General features: G+C 33.0%; 1 protein-coding gene across 1 annotated transcript in view; it reads left to right on the top strand.

Annotated features, from left to right (window-relative positions):
* Window positions 1–12,355, top strand: part of DYNC2H1 (dynein cytoplasmic 2 heavy chain 1) — a 429,393-nt gene that overhangs the window by 206,152 nt on the left and 210,886 nt on the right. Inside the window, exons 64-69 of the mRNA XM_069080147.1 lie at window positions 581–601; window positions 1,413–1,511; window positions 4,920–5,043; window positions 7,954–8,117; window positions 9,521–9,640; window positions 10,136–10,270. Coding sequence (XP_068936248.1) covers window positions 581–601; window positions 1,413–1,511; window positions 4,920–5,043; window positions 7,954–8,117; window positions 9,521–9,640; window positions 10,136–10,270 — 663 coding nt within the window. The remainder of the gene's footprint in view (window positions 1–580; window positions 602–1,412; window positions 1,512–4,919; window positions 5,044–7,953; window positions 8,118–9,520; window positions 9,641–10,135; window positions 10,271–12,355) is intronic.

Below are 12,355 nucleotides of genomic sequence, written 5' to 3'. Positions count from 1 at the left end.
TTACAGTTCAGCTTAACAATTTTGGGGAATTTGTTAAAGTGACAAGCTATTTTATTGATATAAGTTTGCAAATGAAATAATAGAAATTTAATTGAAATAAATTTCATTTTAATACCAATAATTTAGTCCTAAACCCTGGTCAAGAAGGGTTTTATACTTTGCTGTAGACAAAGCTATGGTAGTTTAGTAGACCAATAACAAATACCATAAATTTGGTTGTTACTATCACCAAAGTACTTACTATAAATTAAATAATTAAAAATAGACTAACTATGCAAAATAAACTTAAGGTAATGCAGGGGAAATTTTGACTTGAGAAGACAGTTAAACAAGATTAAAAAAATTCTACAATTACTTTTAAAATGCAGGTGTTATAAGAGCAGAACAGAACTTGGAGGAATAGTACATAAGAATGGTTTTGATGAAGTGGGAGGAAAAGAAAGTCAGCGTGATGGGAAGTCAATAAAGACTTTTAAGTCAGACATTTTTAGGCATAAACTTGCAAGTACTATATGATATATTGAAAATGTTTCTTTGTTATATAAATAATCTTTACCTATTTTTTGTTTTACTGCATCAGATCATTGCTTTGAAATCATGGGTAAGAATGATTTTTTTTTTTAAACTCTAGTTGCTTTTGTGTTTAACCAAAGATGTGATAGATTTGATAACATGCTATTTAATACTAGTATGAAACTAGTTTAAAAAATACTGTAGCATCTCATAGAGTTACAAAGTTAATATGCTTGTATGAAAAGAACTAACATTTATATTGGAGTAATAACAAGTTAAGCCTTCAGGAATGAAGTTTGAGTGAATTATTGTTAGCAATATCAAGGAGCCAAATTCAGGTAGCATCACTATTTATTTTTTGCAAAATTTTAAGGATTAATTTATTTTTCTTTGTGTGTTCTGTGACTATATATCTGACATCCTTAAACAGGAATTCTCTAATGTGAAATTAGTGTCTAATTTTTTCATACATTTCAAATACATTTTGAATAGGCCCGATTAGAGTAGAATAGTACTGGAGTTCTGGTTTAATTTCTTTTAAGATGAAACATCTAGGTCAATTTGTAGACTTTTGAGCTCTCTTTTTGAATAGTTCCTTTGTACACTAACAATTTTCATTTAAAGATTGCTAATGTTAATTAATTACTGAATTTACCATGCAATCAGGATTATTGCTTTGCAAGCTTTTGGCCTGTCCTTGGGAAGTTGTTAAATATATGCTTTGTTTTGTGTCCCCTTTCTTTTGGCTTATTGCTTTTCCATAGCTCAGCATTTTGGGGACCTCTGAAACTTGAGAGACACCTGAATTTCCTATTTATAATTTTCAAATTGTTTCTTTTAAAATTTTGACAAAATATGTATTGTTTATATTTTTAAAATTGTTTTTGTTTCTTAACTAGAGTCGAGTTTGCCCATTTCTAATAGATCCTTCTTCCCAAGCAACAGAATGGTTAAAGACACATTTAAAAGAATCACGTTTAGAAATTATTAACCAGCAGGTAAGTAGTTTCTTTTACTTATTACAATTGATTTCTTTAGTGGCAAGTAGATGGTACAGTGGATAGAACACTGGGCTTAGAGTCAGAAGACCCAAATTTAAATCTAACCTCAGATATTTAATAACTGTTTGACATAGAGCAAGTCACTTAACCTCTGTCTGCTTTAGATTTCTCAGTTGTAAAATAGGGATGATAATAATAGTGTGCCTCAAAGTGTTGTCAGCCTTAAATGACGTAATATTTGTAAAGATCCTTAAGTACAGTGCCTGGCCCTGGCCCTGGCTCACAGCAGGTGCTGTATAAATGCTTACCTCCTCCTTTCCTTCCTCTCCATGTCCTTCCCATTGTCAAATTTTTGAATTTTTCAAGTAAAAAACTAAAGCATAATGTGATTAAGGGACTTGAATAGCTTACACAGTTATTTAATGGCAGACTTGAGATGATAAAGCACTAAGATTACTTGATTATCATTCTGCCTTATTACACTGTCTCTTATTACTTCTTGTTACCTCATAATAGCAACATGAAAAACCCTAGGCAGCTCATTATATAATATTCTGTGTTATCTAGTCTAAATGCTAACCAAATGCATCTATATATTAAGCTTCTGTGACATCAGGGTTTTGGAAACTCCTCTCACTATTCAGATCAATCGTAGTTTATAATCCCAGTAGATAAATCTTAGAGAATTGTGTGAGTCTCAAGAAACCAGCACAGTAACTTGTCCATGGTTACACAGTAAGTGTCAAAGGTAGCATGTGCCTCCAACTCTTTCTGACTCCAGGTCTAGTTATTATTGCCTGTGTCAGTTTTTTTTTTCATTGTAATTGATCAAATATTTTTGTTTCATGGAGTCATGATCTTTATTTAGTGCATCATAAATGACCAATTAAACACTTTTATTATAATATCAATAAAAATAGGAAAAGAGCAAGGAGTCCCTGAACATGACAGGACATTATTGCTTCAAAACTATTTGGTGTTAATTGTACCCCATAGTAAAAATCACTGAAGCATTCTAGGGACAAAAATGGAATTCAAATAGAACAAAGCACCAGCAGGAATTATAATGGAACAAAAACAACATTATGCTAGAATACTTCTCCTAGTATATATACCATACTTAGCACAGACATTTTATTAAATGTATTTTCATCTTTCTTTGATTTTCATGACACCTCATCTTCTTGCTCTTAATGAGAGATACACAAAAATATCAGAGTTAATGAGCTGTCTACTTGATTGAATAATTGATTTATGATGAGATCATCACTGTGGATCCTTCTAATGGTACAGATAATAACCATCCATTCCTTCTGCACAACTTTCATTCATGTCCACTTTTTAATGATTCCCCTCTAGAGTTTCATCTTTCTAACAATAGCATTCTTCTGGTAACGTCATATGGATACCATCATTGCATACCATATACTCTAAAGAATGGAATTTTGAGGAACTCATGATATACATAATGGACCCTAACAATTTTTCAATGAAAAGTTGCATAAGAGAAGTGATATAAAATATATTAATAGATATCTTGACTGACAGGAAGAGGAGGTGACACTGGTCTTGTAGTGAGTGTGATGGTAATGTAATTTGAATTTAAAGATCCCTTTGTATTGGCAAAGGTAACAGGTGCTCAGCACTTAGTAATTAATCAAGCCCCTGTTAAAGAAACAGAAGGTATAAACTCCTGTTGTTGATGTAACAGGAAAGGGTCAGCTGAAACAGGAAGGAGCTAATGCTTGCATGCGTGCCTGTGTGCGTGTAAGGAGAAGCCTCTGCTGGGTCAGACAGATCTTCTTGCAGCAAGCTGCTGCCACCAGGGAGGCTGAAGAGGAAAGGCTCCCTCCCCCCAGGCTGGAGAGAATGATTTTTATTTGGACAACCTGGTTGAAGTGATTTTGTTTCTGGGAACCAGCTGAAACTTCTCCTGAGTCCAAGGGCCAGTCAAAACTGCTAAAGAGGCTACTGAGGATTTCCAAGGGCCAGCTGGAACTGCCAAAGACTGAGGAAGCATGACTGTGATGCCGGTACTTTGTATGAACCTGTTTGTGACTTTGTTAAGCCTTGACTTCCCAGGAACAGAGACGTTCAAGGGTTTAAGGTGGATCTGTGAGCTTCAGAGTGGAACAGGAAGTGCGAGGAGAGTTGGAAAAGGACGTGGAATCTGTCTGCCTTTGAACCCAGGTGACAGTTTGGTGAATCCAGGTAGAACCTGGGACCATGGAAGGGGATCCAGGGAATCTGAGAAACCACCCCAAGTTAAGCTGAAAGAAGACTTTACTTGGATACTGTGTATTGACTGAGAAATTGTAATTTACTAGTTACCTAGGGGTGAAGGGTTTGTGTATTTTCTGATAATGGAATAGTGAATGATGACTGAATAAGTGACTGATTGAGTTAACTTAGTGTGCCCCATGAGTAGAGAACTTTGACTATTGTACTTTGTGTTCTTTAAGGAAGCAAACCTCCTTAAGGATGATTGAATGATCTAGTTACTAAATGATTGTTCTTTGTTCAAAACTTTGTGACCACGGTGGTGAAAACTATTTGGCCATTTTAGTGATAAACTGTTGTGAATGCTGTATTTTGATTATCTGTGATAAGTTGTAACATTGTGAATGCTGTACCTTGATTTTCTGTGAATGTTTTGCTCTGATTTGTTATTGAATAAATAAAGTGTTTGCTATACTATGTAATAAGAACCTTAAAAGCTGTTCACAGTAGCATTCTTCTGGAAAACTCCTTGTGCTTGGCTTTACAGTGAGAAAAAGGGAAAATAGACAACTTAAATGTTCCATTAGTACCCATAAACTACCAAGAGATGTAGAGGAATGGCTCTAGAAGTGGAATTAGAGCTCAGAGTCCAGAAGTCTCTCCCCATTTTGGTTTCCAATTCAGAGTGATAGTAAAGCCTGATCAAATGACTGGGTAGAGCGATTCTCATTTCCTATTTTCATAGTGGGAAGAAAATGTGTCTTATTCTTTTTAGAAAAGTTGAATATATTATTACAAGGAAAAGATCATTGGAATTTATCTTTCCTTTACCCACAATGGAGTAACCATTATCTATAAAATCTGAGAAAAGAATTGATTTAATATTTTAATATTAATGTAGAGTCCCAACATTGGTAGCCAGTTGAAATAAATTATTTGAGTACTTACCTTAAATTTCATACTCAGTTCCTTTAATATCTTTGTTTAAATAAATTATTGATGATGACAATTTGTTTGATTATTTATCCAAGTGCAATTATTTCATTGTCATGTGATCTAATTGTGGAAGTAATTTGTCATTATTTTATAAATGCACATTTAAATACATTTATGCTACAAATAAGAATGATACAACCTGTTGAAAATATTAATGTAATAATAAAATAACATTCTTATCTTACTCAGGACAGCAACTTTATCACTGCTCTTGAGTTGGCAGTAAGATTTGGGAAAACCCTTATTATACAGGAGATGGATGGAGTAGAACCTGTTCTATATCCACTGTTGAGAAAAGATCTTGTTGCACAAGGTAAATTCTTGACAGTTTCCTTGGGATTACTCCCTTAGGAAGTTCAGAAATAATTAACTCAATACTTTATTCTTCTTTTGCTTCTTGTTATAAAACCTAAGTACTTTGGAATGTTTTGCTTTTTTAATGAAGAGAAATATATAAAATAATAGAAAGATGCCTTCTTTCTCTACTTTCATTGAATTTATATAAAGAACAACTTATAACAGTCTTAAAATTCAAATTTTATTATAAATTGTGGGAGAGTTTTTCTTGATAATTACAGAATATTTTTATTAGGACTTCAGAAGTTAGTATTTCTGAACAGGAGAAAAGTCATTTATTTGAGCTATAGAATCTTTGTTATACATAAATGTATTGTTTCTGTTTCCTTTTTAATCCCTATTTCTTTTTTTTTTTTTTTGGAAGGGGGAAGACAGGGCAGTTGGGGTTAAGTGACTTGCCCAAGGTCACATGGCTAATAAGGTTAAGTGTCTGAGGCCAGATTTGAACTCAGGTCCTCCTGACTCCAGGGCTGGTGCTCTATTAACTGTGCCATCTAGCCACCCCATGATCCCTATTTCTTTCAGGGGATATAGTAAACTTTTATTTGATGCTTTCAAAGTGAAGCATAGGCACTGTTTGTTTCTTTGATCTGTTATTTATAGGAAGCCAAAGTCATTCTGAAAAGAAAGCATCAGCACAATTTTTCTTTGTCTCTACAATGTCAATAATTAGATGTAGTTAATGCCATGTTTCATGATAAAAATGATCAAAATGACAGTATATGGTTGGTTTCTATTCAATTTCAGATCTAGAAACATGTGAAGACAGATCTAGAAAGAAATTCATATGCACTATAGAAAAAATGCAAATAAAAGTTACCAAAATTAAAATTAAAAAAATTTAAATTGGAAAACGAGTAAGAAATCTATTTTAACTTTATTATTTAAATTGCTTTTTTTTTTTTTTTTGGAATGTAAAATTTTGATGGACCTGCCAGTAACCAGGATGTTGATGGCTAGCCTTGAACCTTCTAATTACCCACCTTCATCAGTGGACCTTTCCCTATCCAGTAATCCCCTGCCTGGACTTGTTATCCAGTGGTTTATATACTCTCATTATTCATCTTCTTCTCTTCCCAGTGATATTAAACTCTTGTCTATCCAAGAAGAAAGCTTCTTCCCTTATTCCAGCTGTCTTTTTCTTCATTGCCATATACCTCAACCTAACCCCACTGTTATCCCACTCTAGATCTGTCCATCCCTTTAATTGTGACCTCTGGAATTCTTGCCCCATAATTTAAAAATATCATTTTATTTTAAACTATTAATTCTTCTGTCTTCTAACACTCATTGAATCCTTTGGCTTACTTTCCTTTATTGATGCATTTCTTTGTATAGCTCTCTGATTCACTGGTTCCAGTAGTTCAGTTAGAATACTCCTGGCTCTCTATTACTGCTTCTAGACTCTCCTTATAGCCCCATCAGTCAAGACTCTCAAGACTCTCTCTTCCTTTAATTTTTTTTTTTTTTTTTGCTTTTTGGAGGGGGAAAGGCAGGGTAGTTGAGGTTAAGTGACTTGCCCAAGGTCACAGCTAGTAAGTATCTGAGGCTGGATTTGAACTCAGGTCCTCCTAACTCCAGGGCCAGTGCTCTATTCACTGCGCCACCTAGCCACCCCTCTCTTCCTTTAATATTAATGCAATTTCAGTTTGTCACCCAATCCGGATCTTTGTGACCATTATACTCCAGGACATTTTCCCATCTTTCTCAAAAAGTTCATGGCCTGGCCAAGTTTCTATCTCACTCCAACTTATATTCTGATCCTAGGGAACTTCAATAACATGTTGATGTTCCATAAAATACCATAACTTTCCAGTTTTCTCATTAAACTCACTTTCTGTGAGCTACTTCTCCATTGCATCACAGATACACACAAGGATGGTTATATCCTTGATTTTACCATCAGTTGCAAGTATTATATTTCTACTTCCAAGATCTACAAAATTCCTTTCTCTTCCTAACCCTACTCTTCTTTCTCACTGTGAATTTCTAATCTAGAATTTCTCAAATTTATAATTTCTTCTCTATGATCTCACCACATCTGTCTTGATCCTTCGGTGAACCAGTTCATCTCCACACTCTCTTCTAATCTTGAATCTACTGTACCATTGACTTCTTGCAAATCATACTTTAACCAACCCTATCTCTGGTCACTCCCATAATCGTCCTTCTCCAGCCCTTCTTGCAGAATTTGTGAAACCATTCCTACTAGGTCCACTACAAATTTATTTAACTCCAACTAGGACATTACAGTAACAAGGTAATCCTTCTGCAGTCTAACTACCACGATGCCTGTTCCAAACTGAGGCTTCCCACAGTACCCCCTAGCATCTCAGTCAATAAGCATATCTTAAGATTTACTAAGGGTGATGCAGTGTGCTAAGCACTGGGGATACAAAAAAAGGCAGATTGCTCTACAGGAGCTTACGTTCTAAATGACTCTTATCTGAAGATCTCACTTCATTCTCGACCTAGTACAAATCACATAACCTTTATAAGCCTCCTTTTTCTCATTTGTTGAAAAATATCTTAATTATTAACCTCAAAAGTTTTCATAAGAAAAAGTACTTTGTAAACTTTAAAGTGTAATATAAATGTTATACCATTTAATGCCAAATTCAAGATCTTGCAAGGAATAAGAGTATTTTGAACATAAATTTTTATTATATGCACCAGTACAAGTTAATACAGAATTCTGTTTAATTCTCAGTTTATTCTTTAATTGGACAATGCCTAGAGAAGTAAGCCATGTACTTATCAGCTACTTTAAATATATTTACTTATTAATGCTTGTGTAATCATATTAATGTGCTTTAGCAAAATATAGAACAAGAAATAACCTTTTGTCTTTTAAAAAAACAAATAGGTCCACGTTATGTTGTACAAATAGGTGACAAAATTATCGATTATAATGAAGAATTCCGCCTATTTCTCTCAACACGAAATCCAAATCCTTTTATCCCACCTGATGCAGCTTCCATTGTTACAGAGGTTAACTTTACAACAACAAGAAGTGGATTGAGAGGACAGGTATGAAAGCTCCAATCATCTGTGTTAGGACTTTTAGAGAGCTCTGCAAGAGTGACTTTAGATGTTTGAGATACACACACGTGTATATATATATATATATATATATATATATATATATATATATATATATTATACATATATGTATATGCATATGTTTACACACGCATATATTTAGATTACAGGTTTTCAAAATATTTTGCCAACTCTTTGCCAATTTATGCCTGCAGTTTTGAATTCAAATTATACTTACAAATGAAAAGAAAACTTGATTCCATTTCAGTTTCTGTCTCTAACAAGCCTTGAAAGGCAATTTCAGTGAAGCTAAAATTTCCCAATTTCTCTTAAGACCAACTGTATTACATTATACTTATTCTATTATGCCGTTAATTAGAACTATTGGAAAATGACCTATTAGACCACTGGGAAATGCATTACAGTGGGAGGAACCCTGGACTTTGAAGTTCCAGGTTCAAGTCTTCACTCTGATGTTTGTTGACTTGGAGTTACTCTCCTTTATATCATCTGCCTCACAAGGAGATTGTCAATTGCTAGATGACTGTAATTAACAATACATATAATTCTAATTTAAGTATTTTTTGAATATGAATATGACTTTTCCAGGCTACACTTCACATCTTAAATGTTCTTCTGTTAATCTTTCTTCTTTTTTTAATATGGGAGATATTTCAGTTGATGTTAAGCTTTTTCCTGTTTACTTGTTTAACTCCTTCACCACATTCCTCTTTTACAAAATTTTGCTTTGTCTGATGGCTCATGTCTATTTTATTGAGCTTTATGTTTTACTTCACTTATTAAATTATTTTTTATATCATGTGTGCTTCTGAACATATTTCTAAAATAAACATTTATATATTTTTGGTGATCCTTGTAAAAACAACATCATACATATTTAATAGAGGAAAACAACTCATAAGTTTTAAAAATTAATTCACTAAATTGCTTTTCTCTGCGCCAAAGAGCCATATAAAAATTGCTGCAGTAATGTTTCTATTTAGTTTTTGTGTATCAAAAGCGAAATGAAGATGCTTATATTTCTTCCTTTGTAGTTATTTTTAATGTCATCATCTCAACATTTGTTATCAGTTTAAGAAAATGAATGCTCACCACTTTTATAATTCTGTTTTACTTCATTTTATTATGTTGAGGGTAGTATCTGAAGAACTAAGACAATTATATTGAGGACGAACTAATTAATATTTTAATAACTTCTGTAGAGTTTAAAACAAATATTTTAACTATTCTATTTATTTTCTCCTTTTAAGTAACTTATTATGAGAAACAAAATAGCATATTTTCAGAAATCATTTTTAATATTTGGTAAATAAAATATAGGTTATATTAGAAGAAAACACTTTTTTAAATAAGCCTTTTTTTTTTTTAAGCTTTTGGCTTTAACTATTCAGCATGAGAAACCAGATCTGGAAGAGCAGAAGACAAAATTACTACAGCAGGAAGAAGATAAAAAAATACAGCTAGCTAAACTAGAGGAATCACTTTTAGAGGTAAAATTTAAATACTTAACTTGAAAATTTAAGTAGCTTACGTTTTGTGGGTTTTGTTTTTTTTTTCTCTTTCTTGATATGGTGGTTTTTTATTTCATTAATTTCGTTTGACATATTTTTGGTTATTTCAGAGTTTAAGTTAGTAGTGAATAATTAGTATTTTATAGTATATACTCAGCACTCCCATACGTAATAGGCAGTATGGGAGATTCAAAGAATTTGAGACTTGGTCATTGACATTAAAGAACTTATATTATTATTGTAAAGATAAAATAATACATGACACAATTTGATGATGGCATAAAATCAATTTGTCCAAATACTAAATTTGTGGTTTTAGCATTCTATCAATGCACAAACCCCTTCATGAAATTGAATATAGAGGATGCTAACAAAAAAATAAAATGAACCTGGTTTACTAAACCAGGTTGAAATTTATTTTGTCTTAAATTAAATTTGAAATCTATGTTCATGATATTTTGTGTTTTAACATAGACACTTGCTACATCCCAAGGCAATATATTGGAAAATAAAGATTTAATTGAATCCTTGAATCAGACCAAAGCAAGCAGTGCACTTATTCAAGAATCACTTAAAGAGTCTCACAAACTTCAAGTTTCCCTTGATCAAGTAAGTATATTTTGGCCTTTCTGTTTTATATAATGTTTCTGAATATTTAATTGACTTAAGTAGTTATTTTAGCCTCATAACTGATAGACTATGTCAGCAAGTTGCACTATAACAGTCTGATTAATAAATGTGGAGAAATTCAGCCCTGCTATCCTAATAGACAACATAGACTCCAAAATGAAGCAAGGCAGAAATAGCCTAATTTTGCTTTTGGACCAGACAACCTCATTTATATACTGGTTGATTGTTTGCTTCACAGACAAGTACAGACTTTGAGAAACCTCTGCTTTAATCAAAGATTATGCATCTTCATAGATACTTGCCCTCAAGTTACCCGAACCTTTTGGTAATTTGGTAGTAACTTAAGAAAATGTGTGCAAATTTGCATAAAATGTTTTTCCTCTTTCCTTTTATTAGCAGTGGTGATATTAGCAATATACAGCTACTTAAACAGTAAAAAATGATAGTGTCTCTTAGGAGGGGAAATTATTGTACTACTGAGTAGAATCCTCATCTTTTTCAAGGTCTAGTTTAAGTCTGATCTTATCTTTTATTTCCACAGCTGGAGATAATTTCTAGAATCCTGCTAGAATTTACCATAGTGCTGGGAACAGACCTCATTTTTGAAATTAATTTTAAATTTTGGTATAGTTATCTTTATGCAATATTTATGTCTGATGACAGGGGTTTTATCTGTTTTGTAATCCATCTTATTTCGACTTTTCTTCCTTAGTACTTAGCAAATACTTTGCTCAGAGTAATAAGTACCTCTTAAATGGTTGTGCAGTTGGATTTAATACAGTTATACAGCATTAATCTAGACTTGTAAAAGAATGAGATCATATGATTGAGTGAATTTTCCAGGTTATACATTTTTAAAAAGGTGAACACAATTTAGCTTTTCCTTGATGACCCATGAGCATCATTACAGACCCCATTTATTTGGCAATAATTTAAGACCTTAACGAATTTTTGACAAATTCAGAGCGGTTTCCTTCTTATATTAACTGACACCAGATACAGCTGATTTTCTGTGTTGTTTCTGTTGTCTCTCACTGCTGCTGCTACTCAGTGTTTCTGTCAGACACTCGTACTTCTTTCTTCACTTAAAATTTATTAGTTGCTATAAACTTAAAAGGACCAGAAATTGTCAATGGAATAGGGATTCACTCAACTTTCACAATAGAAACCCTAACTTTATGAACGTTATCACTCCTTATATGTGAAGATCTAAAGGTTGTTCCATTCCTTTTGTATGTAGTAAAATGTGTGACCTTTGATAGAAGTTGTTCTTCCTGGTCTGAGACCACTATGCTTTTTTTATCCACTATACTTTCTTTGTTCTTGACTGTTATGAATATTTGGAATTCCTAGAAGTCTGACTGCTGGCTAAGTGAAGTTTTATTATTGTTTTAGTCTTCAAAATACAATAGTACAGGTGGACATAACAATTTCTTCTATAAAAATTCTGTTTTTTTCACCCATTGCTCCTTTTGAGTAAAATATCAGACAATGCACTGTATGTAGACTAACATTATAGTCTTAGAATGAGGAAGTAGAAATTGCCTTGAAAAAAGTTAAAAATACTGAGACATTGCAATCCACTAAAACCCCTAGATCTTTTTCAGACCAACAGTTGTTTAATGAAACCTTCTTGATCTTAAACTTGTGAAGTCAATTTTTTTTAACTTATAGAAGACTTTACATGTTAAACTGTGTTTTATTAGATTTGTCCCATTGTTCTAGTTTGTCAGGATAGTTTATCTGTCATCTATTGTGTTCTCTTTTTGTGTTATGTCATCTGAAAAATTTGATAAGGATGCCATTTTTGCTATTATTCAAGTCATAATAAAAAAATGTCAATACTGAGGTGAGGTCACATGCCTGGGGCTTTCAACTGGAGGCCTGTATCCCAGATGACATTGATTCAATCATAACTACTCAGGTGTCTTCCTTTACTAATCTCTGTGAATCAGCATTGTTGGCTACCTATCACTTAATCCTTCCCGTGTTATCATTACTTGCTTTCTTTTTTCTCTCTCAGCCCCACTCTCCCAGATTCCTATCTAATTCGGCCCCAGAGCT

This window comes from Petaurus breviceps, unplaced genomic scaffold (genome assembly GCF_028583685.1).
Source record: "Petaurus breviceps papuanus isolate PSGF00001 unplaced genomic scaffold, PetGlider_PUasm1.0 91133, whole genome shotgun sequence".
NCBI classification, from domain to species: Eukaryota; Metazoa; Chordata; class Mammalia; order Diprotodontia; family Petauridae; genus Petaurus; species Petaurus breviceps.
The sequence above is the reverse complement of the archived record's forward strand: the minus strand, read 5'-3'. Positions and strand labels throughout refer to the sequence as shown.